Source organism: Ursus arctos, unplaced genomic scaffold (genome assembly GCF_023065955.2).
Source record: "Ursus arctos isolate Adak ecotype North America unplaced genomic scaffold, UrsArc2.0 scaffold_25, whole genome shotgun sequence".
In the NCBI taxonomy this organism is placed as follows: Eukaryota; Metazoa; Chordata; class Mammalia; order Carnivora; family Ursidae; genus Ursus; species Ursus arctos.
In genome coordinates this window covers 13,052,217-13,067,680 of record NW_026622930.1, presented here as the reverse complement: position 1 = coordinate 13,067,680, position 15,464 = coordinate 13,052,217, and the positions used below count along the sequence as shown (strand labels likewise).

Sequence of the window (15,464 nt, the reverse complement as noted above, 5' to 3'; positions counted from 1 at the left end):
AGGAAACTGAGGCTTGGGGAGGACTGGTGACCAATGACCCTCCCCAGCGGTCCTCAGAGTAGGCGTCCAGGCCACAGGAAGGCAGGGCTGGGTCTCCCCTCCCTGCTCAGGCTGGCCAGACCCAGGGCCTCTGGATGACCTTGTGGGGCTGAGGAGGCAAAGTTGAGGGGAGGCCACCAGCTGGGCCCCCGGGGACCCCAGCCCCGGCCCCTCACCTCCTCCTTTCCACAGAGAGGGACCCTGGATGCACAGTGGGAATCATGGCGAAGCTTCCAGCTCTGCTGCAAATAGTCGTGTGTGGGAGGGGGAGAAGGGACTGGCGCGTCCCCTCCCTGCCCGCGCCGGCTGCTTGGCCTGTCCCAGGGCTGCTCACCCCTCCCCCTCTGCTAGGCAGGGAAGAAAGACGCATGTCCTGGCAGGGCACCTCTGGGACCAGGCACCGTGCTTCATCGAGATTATGTTAACACACCCAATAGCCCTGGGAGGGGAAGCGTCACCTCACTTTGAGACAGGAGCTTGAGACCCTTTTCCATTGGAGGTGACGTGACCAGGCGGTGCTGGGATTCCAGCCAGATCTGTGTGACCCACAGCCCAGTGGTCACCAGGAAACCCTATTGTCCTCAGAGGGTCAGGGGCCAACCAGCAGAAGACGGAGGAGGCAGGAGGGCTGTGGAGGCTGTGGGTGGCCCAGATGGCAGGCTGGAACTCCTAGCTCCAGACACGTTTGCAGAAGGCGCCCCATGACTGCCTGTCATCTCCCCAGAGCCAGCCCCACTCCGGGCCCAAACCCCCTGCTACAGCCTGGCCCCAAAGCCTCAAATGGAGCCCCCATGGGGCAGTGTGCCCTGCCTGGCACCCCACAATCCCTACGGCTGCCTGCTAACTCTCATTTCAGTCCAGAAGTTAGGCTGGACAGGGGAGCCTATCCCCACTGTACCCTGAAGCCCAGAGAGGGGTCGTGACTCGGTCAGGGTCACCTCCAGGCAGGCACAGAGCTGCAATGGCTCTCCCAGGGCATGGCCTTGAGGAAGGGGCCCCAGCTCGGCCCCAAAAGACCTTCCGGAGGAGGCCGTGCTTGCCTGAGACATTTGCAGGATGTCCTTTTCCGGGTCCCATCCAGCTGCGGCGGGGGCGGGGGCGGCAGGAAATGAGTGACCGCAAGTGTGGGAGGAAGGCTGGTGGCGGGAGTGGCAGGAGCAGGAGCCGCTCTGACGGTCAGCCTCCCGGGGCCCAGCCCCTCAGTCATGTGTGCACGGGGGACACAGGGACCTGCTGGACCCTGTGGCCTGCCCACTGCCCATCCGCCCCCCGGGAGGACCCGAGCGAGGTGTCAGGGGCTGGCAGTGCGTGGCTCTGAGGAGGCAGGAGGGAACAGAGAGGGGACCTGAGAGAGGGACAGGGAGGGCAGGGAAGGTGCAGAGGAGGATAAGAGCGCCCGCAGAGGGCCCGGCCACCACGCACAGGGCCCGAGAGCCCTAGTCACAGCTCTCCAGCTCCGCTGGTGCCCCTGAGCCCGATGACGCCCGCCCTGCTGGCCCCGAGAGGTAGCGGGGAGAGAAGAGCATGAAGCAGACAGGAGGAGACAAGGAAAGGGGGAGCTGAGCAGTGACCGGGACCCCCCGCAGGGGAGGCTGGGAGTGCGGATGGGAGAGGGGACGGCGGGGGCCTTGGGTCCCCTTCTGCTGCCCCCACGCTTCACCCTGCGGCCCAGTCTAGTGGGTACTGGCAGTGCAAGGTGTGCGTGTGCGGGGGTGCTGGGGAGGGGCTCCTGGGGAGGGACCGCTGGGGGCACTTGGTGGAGAGGGTGGAGTGTAAGACGCCTTTGAAGCCTCTGAGGGTAGAGCAGCTGCCTAGACGGGACTGCAGGACAGGCGGGGTCCAGGATGAGCGTGTCAATGTGGGGGCATCAGGGCTACGACGGGGCCACCTCAGGAGCGAGTGTGGACAGAAAGGGGAAACCTCAGGGCTGAGCACCAGGCCATGGGGAGGGTAACGGGCTGGGAAAATGGAGAGGGACCAACAGAGCCACTAAGTCTGTGGTAGTTTTTACATTTTTTGTAGCAGCCAAAGGAAGCTAATGAACACCGTTCATGTGGGGCACGGGACCCTATGGGATCTGGCCCCCGTGAAACTCTCTGGCTCATCTTCTTGTTCCTGTCCTCCTTTACCACACTGTCCGCCTCCTGCTCTGAGCCTTTGCACTTGCTGTTCCTGCTTCCCGGGGCGCCTTTCCCTCACAGATCCGCTGGCTTGTTCTGGCCAAATGGTGCCGCTTCCTCCCTCCCTCCCTCCCTCCCTTCCTCTTTCTCTCTCTTTTTAAGATTTATTTACTTATTTTAGAAAGAGGGTATGTGTATGGCAGGGAGGGGTAGAGGGAGAGGGAGAGAGAGAATCTCAAGTAGACTCTTTGCTGAGTGTGGAGCCGTACAGGGGCTCGATCCCAGGACCCTGAGATCATGACCCGAGCCAAAATCAAGAGTTGGACACTTAACTGACTGAACCACCCAGGCGCCCTATCAGAGGCTTTTCTAACCACGTCTATAAAATCGTAAGTCTGATGCCCCCCTGTGCCCCTCCGTACATGTATCACTATGTATATATAGAATATATATTTCTCTATTTGCTTCCACAAAAATGTAAGCCCCATTTGTATGTACTGCTTACCCTCGTGCCTGTAGTGTCCGGTGTGAGTACTCTGCAGATATGTGTCCAATGGGTGGATGCATAAATGAATGAATGAATGGATTTGACAGATGGGGAGACTAGGACCAGGGAAGGGGAGTAAATCAAACATGGCGTCTTCCACATCCCGCTGCCCAACTGCCACTGCTGGGCGGCCTAGGGCACCTTTCAAAGGTTTATCCCTCAGGCCCAGGTCTCATCCCGGTTCTGCCAGGTAGTGTTCGCGTGACCCCAGGCTGGCGTCTTACCCACTCAGCTTCTGCTCCCTGGTCTCTTAGTGAATGAATGAAGGCCTCCATTCAGGCTAGAGGACCCGGAGCAGGGCTGGAGCGGGGAGAGACTGCGGGGAGGAGGAGGGGCCGGCAGGTCCAGTCTCTGAAGATCCTGGGGAGCACGGAGCCTGGCTCCAGGAGCGAGCTGGGGAAGCCACAGAGCGGGTTTAGGGGGCAGAGGCCTGATCCAATCCTCACCTTACAAAGGACCCTCAGGGCTGCCCTGAGGATTGCAGGCCAAGGTAGAGGCAGAGAGGACATTGCTGCGGTCCGGTCAGAGGTGGGGGGCTGACGGGGCAGTGGGGAGATTGGAGATGTGATCTGGGCAGAAATGACAAGACTCACTGAGAGATAAAATGTGGGGTGGGGAGCAGGTGGGATTAAGGAAGAGGACCGAGGGGTTTGAGGAGAGTTCCTGAACAGGTGGGCATGACGGTGCCTCCCAGAAGCCCGCTCTGCTGTCTCAAGCACAACAGGGAGAAGTCTGGGGCTCCAGTGCTCCAGCTAGGACTCTGGGATCCAGTCTCTCTCTCTTTCTCTCTCACTCTTTTCCTGAGTTGGCATCATTCTCAGGCAGGCCGCCCCACAGAGCGCCCGCGGCCAGCAGCAACCCCAGGCCGCGTCTTATCAGGACAGCAAACCCACCAGAAAGAGAATTTTTCCTAATATTTCCATAACACAAGTCCTGGGCGGGAGGGGGGGGCTCTCACTGGCCAAGCTTGAACCACATGCCCAAACCCGAACCACTGAAATTGCGGACAGGTTGGCAAGGCTGGGCCCATGTGCTCGTCTTTGAGCCATGTGGCTGGAGAGGTGGGGAGGGAGCGGGACACCGTGGTGGGGCTGGATGGCGGGCGGGCAGACAGGAGGTGTCACCAGTGCCCTGCGCAGGCCGGGGTGCATGGGATTTTCCGAGGGAAGGGGCGGCACAGGCCCGGCTTGGGAGGTAACGGCCGGTGTGGGGCCTGGAGCATGATGTGTGGGTAGCCCCAGCCCTGCCTTCCTGGTCCTGATCCGGGCGGGCCTCTCCCTGCTCTCCTGCCCAGGATGGCAGGGCTGGGCTCTGACCCTCCAGCCAGGGTGAGCTGCCGCCCCGCTGGACGCCTGCCCTTTCCTGCCACTATCTCATGTTGAAAAGCCCATGATTTATGCACATCCGAAGCCTCAGAGGCCACTCGGCAATGTCCGTGCCGAGGCTGGGGTGCCCACGGCCTGTGCTAGCACTGCTATCTCCCCAGAGCTCAGCTGCCCCCTCGCCTGCCTGCCCGGTGAGTCAGGAAGCTGGGCAGGGGGGCCTGGAGAGGTCTGCCCCAGGAACTGAGCCTTAACCCCTCGGCTCTGTGAGCTTTCACCAATGACACAGGCCACGGGTCCATTTAAAAATCATTTTATTATTAACATCATCTTCCCATTTAGCCAAGTGTCTGTCATGTATAAGGAATGTCGGTAAATATTCCATTTGAAGCTTCTTTGTACATATTTCCATCGATAAATAAACTCTGAATTCACATAAAAAAGTTAAACTTAAATAGCTCCTATTTCCTTCTCTTGTAACAGGCATATATTGGTGAAATAGAAACATTCTCGAACTCAGGCTTTGCTCTAAGTGAGGACAGGGATTCACATGGTACAATTATTGACAACAAAACCAAGAAATTGTCAGCTGGTGTCCTGGCTTGGACTAGGACTGAGGTGGGGAACCGAAAATTCACATTTGGTTTCCGGGCCGAGGCTGGGGCAATAGTACGGGGAGGAGAGTTTTCTTTACAGCTCTGATAAAAATAATCTGCTCTGCCACTGAATTTTAACTTTGAATATGTTCTTCTACATTTGCTGATTAAGTCCATTATCATTTGACTTTAAAACGCAGATGTCGACTAACAAAATATGGCACATAATCCATTTTGGACAATGTCAGTAGGTTCAAAAACTATCATGGGACTGGCCAAAACAACAACAGAAATGCACGTGGAGAGAGCGATGAACCAGGGCTCGTTCGGTTAGTTCAGCGTCGTCAGTCGCACGTCCCTCCGTGGCCTCGGTGCGGGGGGTGCCCCAGGTGGGGGCCTTGTGGGCCTGAGCGGCAGTGAGGCTGGCAGGAGCCTGCTCAGAGCACCCGGGGGATGATGGTGAAGGGCACGGCGGGGCTGCTGGCCTCCAGCTCCAGGGCCGTCAGGAAGCACTCGGTGGCCGCCGCGTCATTGCCCTGGGCTTGAAGGACCTCGCCCAGCCCGTTCCAGACCTCATGGGCCGTCGAGTTCACCTGCACCGCATCCCGGAGGATCTTCTCTGCTAGACTGTAGCGGCCCAGCTGATGAAGGATCAGGGCCTGCAGGCATCGGGGAGACAGACAGACAGACGGACAGTCAGTCAGAGAGACGCTGTGGCTCTAGGCTCTCAGCTGTCCTTGAATTCCTGCAGGTGTCTGGGAGGCGGGACCTGGGAGGATGGACCTCCATCGGGCTGGGCACACACCGTAAGTTCAAATTCTTCCCACACTCAGGAGCAATAATCAAAAGAGCTGCCTGAACCATATGAAGTGGCCTGGGCTGGGCCATTTTTGAGAGAGAAAAAGCTGGCAATTTCACCCGGTTCAGGTGAGTACTTAATGCCCAGGAGTGAACCCAGCGGAATGGACAGTCTGTACTGACCCAGTGGGCTGCCCTGCGTGTGCTGGCCGGTATCTAACGGTTTTTCTAACCTAGAGAAACGTCATTTGTGGCATTACTGTCATCATGATTAGAACAGAATTTTTTTTCATTGTTCGCAATCCCCCTACCATAAACAAGCCTCTGCCTTCACCAGCCCCTGCTCACCCCGAGCACGGCTGTCATCTTACACAGTTTTATTTGTTTTAAAGATTGATTGATTGATTGATTTTAGAGAAAGAGAGAAAGAGCGCGAGCAGGGGGAGGGGCAGAGGGAGAGGGAGGGAGAAGCCGACTCCCCGCTGAGGATGGAGCCCGATGTGGGGCTCGATCTCACGACCCTGAGATCGTGACCTGGGCCGAAATCAAGACTCAGACGCTTAACCGACCGAACCACCCAGGTGCCCCGATTTGACACAGTTTTAATTAGGATGTAGGTGTTGGTCCCCAAATATTTTACCATAACCATGTTTCCGAGTCGGGCATCTCTACGACTGAGGGGTTCACCCTCTCATCCAATGACAGACTCTCATTGACTCAACCTCTCGTCACGGGGCAGACACTGGGGCTGCACGCACCCTCTCTGCTCTTACAAATCCCACGGCTGCGATGAACCTCTTTCCAGACAGCACTGCACCCGTATGGGATAGCGCGTTTCAAAGCAGTGAGGGGGAGAGAGGGTCAGCCAGCCTGTGTCCAGCCCAGAAGAAGAAAGTGCCTGTCTGCCGAAATAAAGCAGACAACTACTTAACACAGTGGGATCGCACATGTCAGTCTTTGAAACGCTACCTTTCAGAGCTTGGAAGTGACAAAAAACCCAAAACCCTCCCCCGCAAAACCCAACACTAAAGTTCAACGAATCTAATTTAAAAAAATTAAAAACTTTTGTTCAAAGAAAAAAATCTCAACAGTTAGAGAACAGTTTAGACCATTGTGATTGCAGATGAATAGCAGTCCTCTAAAAGGTGTAAACCAAGACGTGGAAAATATGTAACCTCGATTGTTGGTAAAGAAATGAGGGTTTCAAGAAGGAGGGACGTTCCGTGCTTATGAAATCAGCGGGAGACCGTGCTGTCACGCCGTCACCGTAGCGGGGGATGGGGGGCAGGGGACCGAGCCCTGATGCTCTGCTGGTGGCTCCAGGAGGGACACGACCCTGTGCGGGTATAATTTGCAGAATATTTGGAGAACCTCCAAAGAAGCACAGCCTCTGACCCAGTCAGACAGCTTTGGGGAAATTTGCTCTACAAGAAGATTCTCCGAATGGCTGTCCAGCTGGTTCCACGGAGCCCTGTCCCGCAGAGCACTTGCCCCACCGAGCGGAGCGCAAGGTCAGTAGGGCCACAGTCGAGGAGAACCACAACCCCGGGGCAGGGCGTGCTCCATGGAGGGGCACTCTCCAGATCCCCAGCTCTGGCTCCCTGAACTGCCTTCCTTTTTTTTTTTTTTTTTTTTTTTTAAGATTTTATTTATTTGACAGAGACACAGCGAAAGAGGGAACACAAGCAGGGGGAGTGGGAGAGGGAGAAGCAGGCCTCCCGCTGAGCGGGGAGCCCGATGCGGGGCTTGATCCCAGGACCCTGGGATCACGCCCTGAGCCGAAGGCAGAAGCTTAACGATGAGCCACCCAGGCGCCCCCTGAACTGCCTTCCTGAGCGAGGAGGCCTAGGCGGAGGCCTGAGGCAGACAGAGGCTGTCCTCCCCTGCCAGCGTGCAGCAGACCTGTCGGCCGCACTCTCTCCGGGAGGAAGATCGAAAGGAAACAGCATACATTCCATCTCTTCTTAACATCTGTGTGCGCCCTAACCACGTCCATGCTGGAGCCCAGCTCCCAGATCCGCTCCGTCAGAGCGGAGGCTGTGGGCAGAAGGGTGGCTCCCTCGCTGAAGCTTCAGGACAAGGGCCGCGGCCCGGAGTCAGTCCCTGCCATGAGGGTTTCACCTTGCCTCCTGATATTTCCGCTCGCCAGATGACAGGCCTTGCCGTTCCCCGGTGTGAACCGCTGGGTGTCGGCGGCCTTGCACAGGCTGCCTGGGGTCAGGCGTGCGGAGACCACGAGGGACAGCCTCCTGCTCTCTCCCCAGAGTGGCTCTTCCCCACCCACCTGTGAGCCGGCCAGGGAGCTATGTGCCGCCAGCAGGGACGGATATCCAGCACCGACCCGGCTTCCCGGCCCGACGGCGGGTAGTGATAACAGAGGACGTGTCCACACCTGGCTGCGAGGCCTGCTTCTGCTGCTGCGGAGAAAGGTCCCGCAGTGGAGGAGCACCTATCACGCCTATCACACGGTGGGGAAATGTCCCCACGCACGTCCCCATTTTGTGGGTGAGTCAACTACGGCTCCTACAAGCCGCGTCCCTGGCCCCAGCCCCAGCCAGCTACCACAGAGCTGGGGTAGGACCCGCGTACCCTAACTCCAGGGCCTGCCTGAAATCCATTTGGCTGCAGAGTCCCGGGTGGGGCAGAAGTAAGTAGGCACCTCTGTCTCCCGCCGGGGAGCTGTCCCCACCCTGGCCCTCCTTCAGAGAAACTTGGACAGCTCAGTGCCCACACTTCTCAATCCTGGCGGTCAGGCGGAAAAGAACGGGGAGGTCTTCCCTAGGTGGTGTGCAACAGGACGTGAGGGACAACGAGCTCCTGCCTCCAGCTTGAGCTCACTCTAGAACATTCCGGTTTAACCAACAGAGAAGTAAGAGGAGAGAGGGAGTCTGGGTGGTGGCAGGGGCATGAAGATGACAAAGTTGCCCTATCCTATTCCTTCAAGGTGCGAACCCTTTTCTGAGTGGCCCTCCCACCCAAGCTGTGCGTGCTGGGCAATGGGTGATGAGGGACAAGCGCCCTGGTAAGACGGAAAGAGGCGTCCCTGGTTTCTCGGCTGTAGGCCGAGAATATAATTTAGGTCCCACTAGACTCTGCTGCAGAGCCAGCCCCACCGTTGTTTTCTTGCTCTGCACGGAATGTCTTCTCCCCGTCAGGCACAATGCTAGGCACATGTGCTGGGCTCAGCTCACATCACCACCGCTTTAGATACAAAGAGACAAATTTTAGCAAGGCCAGGGATCTTGGCCAAGGTCACAGGGCCAATGAATATGCAACTGCAGGCCAGCCCAGGTCTGCCTGAGGCCCAAACCCCCATGCTCCCCACTATACCTTCCTACCCTCTCCCCCTCTCACTGCTGCCCCTGTGGCTTTAAGAGACAAGCCCAGAGCCCCTCAGGCACTAACCCAGATATATCTGAGCAACTGCAAATGGGCATCTGAGGGGTGGTCTTCCCTTTCATTTCTCCAACCATGGATCACTGGCTCTGTCGCTCCTCCCCATGCTTATGACCAAGACATGGTTCCTCTCCAGCCGAGCTTTTCTCCAGCCCAGACGGCTGCTTGGGAGCACCCTATATATTCACTCAAGGACTAGGAGATTTCCTTGTCTCCCTTTGGTGGCCCACTGGCTGGCTGTAATCTTGAGACTAGGGATGGATGTAGGTGCCAAAGGACTGCGGGGTCTTGTTAGTCAGAAAGTGGGCCAATGAGAGGTGGAGACCCGGGAAGGCCAGGGCCTTGGCCCAGCAAGACCCAGAGGTCATTGCTCTCAGCAGCAATGACCTGCCCCCACCCTGCTGGAGTTAGGACAAGGACACCAGCCTTTTTGCTGGGAATTTTGTTTAGAAGATGGCAGGGTACTGAATCTGGCTGCAGCCTGTCACGGGGGCTCCAGGATATATAGCAGGGGGCAAGTCTACCCACCCCCAAATGCCTGCAGAGAACCATCCAATGGGCTAATCTGACCTATTGCCCTCAGTACTGGGCAGCTGAGAGTCTTCATGTTCTCGAGGGTTCTAGGGCTCTTGTGGGCTTGGAAATTTCCAGCCCATATACCTGGACTTACATTCCTAATGTAGGAACAGGCTATCCTTTCCAGATGACCTTGAAGCTCCCTGAGCAATCTGTTTAGTGGAATTAATTCCTAAAGCTGGAGCTGCTCAGAGAGACATCAGACGCTTGCCAGGGGCTGCCAGCTCAGGCTTGGCAAGGGAAAGAAAAATCAGCCTCTGCCCAGTGCCCCAGCAAGCCAAGAGCGGCTCAGAAATCAGTCACATAATGCGATCAACCAGGACAAGCTCCGGCTGGGGTGTGAGCCATTGCTGGCAAGTTGGCCAGAGGTGGGCTGGGACCTGGCTGTCAGGACCGACATACCACCCGAGCCCCTGGGTGCTGGGAGAGGCCTTCCTTGGCTTTGTTGTGCTCTTATGCACTAAAACCCTGACACCCTTTCCAATTCTATAGACCTTGGTTCCTCTCTTCTCCAACCATCAATGGCCTAACTCTCGAGGCCCGCATGTAAGTATTCTCACCACTGGCTGGATCCAACTTCCTCCTAGTACAGACCTCTGAAAGCCCAGGCATTTCTGCAGGATGCATCCCCCAGCCCCCTTCCACCTCTCCAACCTTAGCCATTCCTGGTCTGGCCCTTCCTGCTGGACCTCTAGTCCATCTGCTCACAGCCTTGTTGATCGCCATTCCCCCAAGAGCCCAGGCCACACTCCCCCCACCCCCACCTCAGGCGGTACTACCCAGAGGCATGGGTCCTGCTCCCAGCCCCCAGGCTGGCAGGAGACAGAGATTTCCAGGACTGACATATGTCATTACCAGAATAACCCACCTTCTCCCCCATATCAAAATCCAAAACCCTGCTGAGTGACTGTCCAGATCCCAGCCACATGCTGGGGATACAGAGGAGGCCAAGGAGGCTGTTCTCAAAGCTTGGGGCTCAGTGCAAATCCTGAGACCGAGCGATGGCTGCATGCCGGGTGCTGGGCTGTGCCGAAGACCTGAGACACTTGTGCAGGCAGCGAGTGGCCGATCTGAGACGTGAACTCCCCCACTTCGTGTCTGCTCCTCACACCAGACCCTCCTTCCTTCTCCGGGAGAGGTTGTGCAAACAGACTCCCACCCTTCTCCACCCCGGCGTTCCTAAGCCGCTGCAGGTTCCTGGAAGAGGGGACCCACCCGCAAGCATCTTATTTGTCCCTTTCTTTGGACACAAATGAAGACAGCCTCCCAAGCTGGTGATTATTATAATCAGGTGTTCTGTACAAACACGATCTTGGTGCTGTACCGAATTGCAAGGAAGGGAGGAAATCAAACCTGTTATTTCAAAGGAGACGAAATGGACTTGGCTAATTTGAGGACAATTAGCCTCTTCCTCACACGTCTTGTGTGTGTGTGTGTGCACGCCCATGTGCACGCGTGTGCAATAATTGATGCCCAACGACTGAAGAAATTGCCACATGCCGCGGGCAGCCATGCAGGAGCCCGGTGCAGGCTTTCTGTCCCAGCCCTGGATCAGGTGACCCACAGCAAAGGCTGCAGGACCAACAGACGTCCCCGTGGTGCTCTGCGCAATTGCCAAGTCAGCCCTTTGCTGGGCTCAAGGGCATGTCGTGGACCACTGCTTGTCCCTGGAGGGGTACGGCACAGAGAGATAATGGCCCTGCAAGGAAGCACCCTTCCCAGTGCCGAGCCACCGCTAAAAAGCAGCCTTGTGGCTCAGCTCTAGCTGGGGGTCGGGCAGCGGTGTCTACATGGCTATTGCTTTTCCCCAGGCGGGATGCTCTGGAAATCAAACACTGGGCAGCAGGATGGGGATGGATAGCTCCCCTGTCTCGCTTGCCCTGTCTCGCCGGGTGTCTGCTGCACCCCACCTATGGGCACTGCTCTCGGCTTCTGGAGCAGAAGTCAGCAGCTGCCCTTGCCATGTCGGAGCAGGCCTGGGTTTGGCAGAGGCCGCTGGCCCTACCAAGGCGAGGGTGGGGGGGGGTCATCTGGTGTCAGGGGCGGCACTGGGGCATTTAAGACTCTTCTGTCCCCATCGCACCACTGCGGGGCTGGGGGCCGGAGCTTAGGGCAGCCTTGTCAGGAGACTCCTCTACAAATACAGGTAAACCCGAGAGGACAAATGCATGGATCCACCAGGTTCGATTAACTTTTCACGTGCAAAATATTATACCCAATGCATTGTGTGTGTCACCCATCACCAAATGCCTCCCTAACTGCACTGTGAGGAAGGTACCGTGACAGCCGAGGTGCTTTGTCTCCATCCCAACTCACCCACTCGGCCTTGCTCTGAACGCCTGCAGGCTGGGGACTGGGCAGCACTGGCATGAATAAATGAGGAGACCCCAAATATCTATGAGACAAGAATCATGTTTAAAGCCACTACTGACCAAGTCCAGGTCTGCCCAGCCCAGAGCCGGCGCTCCTGCCCCCCCCCAGCATGCCTCAGAGAGCATGAAGGACTTTGCTGGCATCCATGAGCCAGGGGCCTGAGGGCAAGGGCTGTCCCCAGAGGAAGTAGACAGGGGCTCATGACCACATCTACCGCCTCTCCTGGGCTGTTCAAGCCAAACCAGCACCTCCAAGGCTTTCGGACAAAGATATATAAGCTTCCCCCTGGAGGGCCTTCTGTTGTCAGGACCCTGGGATTGTGAGGGCACCTAAAGGAAAGCCCGTTTCCCCAGCCTGTCACCCTCTGGGACAATGACAGAGCTGCCGAGCTGGCTGCAGCCTGAGCTGTGGCTCTGCTGTCCAGAAGTGGCTCGTTGTCGGGGGATCAGGACAGGTGAGGGGTTCTAAAGATCTCTGTTGGCTCTGGCAACAGCCAGAGGACCTGCCCGGCACAGGGGAAAGGCCTGGCACTGTCTTAAAGAGTGCGGAGTGTAGGTTAAGAGCGTGGCCTGAGGCTCCCTGGGACAGGGTGTGAACCAGCTCCACCAGTGACTTGAGGACTTCTGGGTCCCAGATGCTTTGTCTGTATAAGGGGGACAAGTACCAACTCACAGGAGAGTCGTGAGGCCCAAATGAGAACCATGTTGTTTGTAAAGCGCTCAGTAAACCTTTGGTGAATGGTCACCATCATCGATGTCATTACCATTGTTATTGTTACTCCTACTGACTGAGGGGAGGGGAGGCCCTTCCAGGACGCCCATGGTTGCATGACTCTTCACTGCCAACCCTGCGTCCCTCTGGATAGTTCTCCGTAAGAGCAAGGGCCATCTGATTTGTCCTTGCATGTGTGGCCCCCCAGAGTGGGACTGGCACAGAGGAGGCTCCCGGTGAGTATCTGGTGAACGGACGGACAAGCGGATGGCGTGGGACACTGTGATGGGGGGAAGACAGAGGTGGGCATGACTCCTTGCCAGTGCTCTCCACTAACTCCTGGCCTCAGGTCCCCCGTCCACACTCCCATCAGCGCCTGTCCCCTCGGAGCCTCCTCTGCCTTCCGGGGACACCAGCGAGGCAGCTGTCTGCGGGAGGGGAGCAGCCCCATGGGAGAAGGTGCTCTGTTCCCAGGGGGTGGCCACGGCCTCCCCTCAGGGATCTGGCCACACACCACAGATCTGATGCAGCTTCTGAAGAAAACTCCAGCACCCCCCTGCAGACTCTCTGGTCGGACACTCTGGGAGAGACGAGGAAACAGGGCCAGGGAGGAAACGAGCCTTGCGTCAGGCCAGAGTGGGGCTAGATCCCTGAAGGTGCCGGGAGGAGGGGGCCTGGTGTGGTGCCTGGCACGGGGACCCCAAGCTCCGCGCTCTGACTCAGCCCTCAGCCCCACCTGCTTGGAGCTTTCCTGCCAGGGGCTATGTGCGTGGCAGAGGGAGAGCTTCCTGGAAGCCCCCCGGGCCCCCGAGAAGGAACAGGGACCCCATGCGAGCTCCCGCCCCTCCCCAGAAGTTGTGGACTGGCGGGACTGGAGTCTGCAGGAGCTGAGGAAACCAGCACGCTAGCCCCCAGGTCTTGTCAGGGATTTGCCTTTTCCTTCCTGAGGACGCAATCCATCAGACAGGAGCAGGGTGGTAGTGGCTGTGCTCTCCAAACGATTTTCCTGTCACATCAGAATATAAATAGACTGCCAGCCAGGGCCACCCTGAGAAGGCCGCGGGCTCCGTGGGAAGGCAAGGTGAGGGGCTGCCCCCGGCCTCCCTTCCCCGGGAGTGGCCCTTTCTTCCCTGGTGAGGATCAAAGGCACTGACAGTTCTCTGCTGAGCATTTTGTGGGCGCAGCTGAGGGGGCAGCCTGAGCCCCACCCTGCTTCCCAACAATGCCTTGAAAAGGAGCTGAAAACACACTTGGACGGGGTGGGGGCGGGGCCCAGCTTCTCTACCTGGATTCCAGCGGCTCTGGGTGAGGTCTGGTCTATACCCGGCTCTGGTTTATGTTTCATTTCTGTGTGTTTTGAGTGCTTAGAAATGCACGCTGCCTTGCCAGGCAGCCGAGTGTGTGTCTCCTGGCCAACTATGCCGGCCTTGGAAGGGCCTGCCTAACCAGCCCAGGAGCTCTGAAGGGGCCACATCCTAGATGTCCTGGCTGATGTCAAGGTCATCACTGCCCTACAGCCCTTACACACGTCTGCCCACTGAACCCCGGAGTCGGGTGGGGTTCACACATTGCAACTCAGCCCCCTTTACTAGGTCAGTCAAGAGCGAGTTGGGGGTGCCCTGGAAAAGGGCCTCCTGGAGGGTTAGCTGGTCAGAAATCTGGGATAAGGACTGGTATGAAGCTGGTCTTTTTGTTTTGGCCGTTTTACTTCGTTTTGGCCCAGTTTCCACAAAGGCCCAGGCCAGCCATTCCTGGCAACCTCGTACCCATCTAACCACAGATCGCAGGCTCGCGTGCGGCGGCCACAGCCACCAGCCAGGTTCTCCAGGTCTCGTCCACTCCACCTGGCCCTCACGCAGGGACTGAACATTCATGAAACCACTTAACCTTATGAGCAAAGGGCCACTGACATCCTGTACCAGGGACCCGGACTGAAGAGCAGGAAGGAAGAGGCTGAGAGACAAAGGGGAGAAGGGAGACGTGGGCTGAGCAGCTCCTGGGGAAGGGCCAGTGACTGGACAGGCTGCGCTGAGAAGGGGCTCCTTGTGACGAGGTGAGTGAAAGCCAGGCCCCTGCGGTAGCTGGTCCTGCTCCATCTACGATGGGGCCAGAGATGGACATTACAGGAAAATGTTCTCATGTCCGCAGCTGGGCAGGCCTGGTATGTGGTGGGGAGGGGGCAGGAGGGGCAGGGGTCTGAGCGCTGAACAAACATGCCATGGAGGCTTTCCTTCAGGGTGTGCTGTGAATTGGAGCTGAGTATTCCAGAAGTGGGGAGGCAAAGACCCCCAGCCCCTCCCTTCCCTCCACCCAGGGGACGACCAGACATGCCTCAGAGGCTGCCGGCATCTTTGTTCACTCAGGACATCTGACGGCTGTGGGAGGCTCTGCTCTCACGGGGCCCCTTTTCCAGGTCAAATGCTTTATTTGAAGAAATGTGCCTTCTGGAGACCAGGACTTTCTAGCATTGAACTCAACTCAGAAGGAAACAAAACTCGATTTTCCCCAAACCTCTTATTTTTCTGAGCCAGCAGCCAATCATCCATGGCAGCAGAGCTCCTTGGGGTGAGGAGGGGGCTCGGGCCTCTGCCTTATGACGCACGAGCCCCTGCTGCAGGCCCTGACAGGCAGCCTCCCACTGTTGCTTACTCCCGCCAGTGATGGGGAGCTCACCACTGCCCCAGGCAGCCCACACCATTAGTGGGCAGTCTGAACTGTCAGTTAAAAATGTGGAGCCCTAATTAGGCTTTTTGTCTAATTCCCACTCTCTGATGTTCCTTGAGTCCTCTGGAGTCATGTGGAAAAAGTCCCCTCCCCTCCCCTTTTCACCTGATAGTCCTTCAGGATCTGAAGAAAGCTTCCAGAATCACACATGCACACATGCATGCACACGCAGTTTAGGGCGTTAGAGGAACAGTAAACTCAGGCCTTCCTACTCCCCCCACCTCACTGAATTCTGCCCCTGAGCACAGCACCCAAAGGAGAC

At 57.5% G+C, this 15,464-nt stretch overlaps 1 protein-coding gene across 9 annotated transcripts in view; it reads right to left on the bottom strand.

Moving 5' to 3' along the window:
• Nucleotides 1-4,325: 4,325 nt before the first annotated feature.
• Nucleotides 4,326-15,464, bottom strand: part of TTC7B (tetratricopeptide repeat domain 7B) — a 249,895-nt gene continuing 238,756 nt past the window's right edge. For all 9 annotated transcript variants that reach the window (XM_026515458.3, XM_057318629.1, XM_057318630.1 and 6 more), the window contains one exon: nucleotides 4,326-5,283. In XM_026515458.3, the coding sequence (XP_026371243.3) occupies nucleotides 5,062-5,283 (222 nt within the window). In that variant the 3' untranslated portion in view covers nucleotides 4,326-5,061. The remainder of the gene's footprint in view (nucleotides 5,284-15,464) is intronic.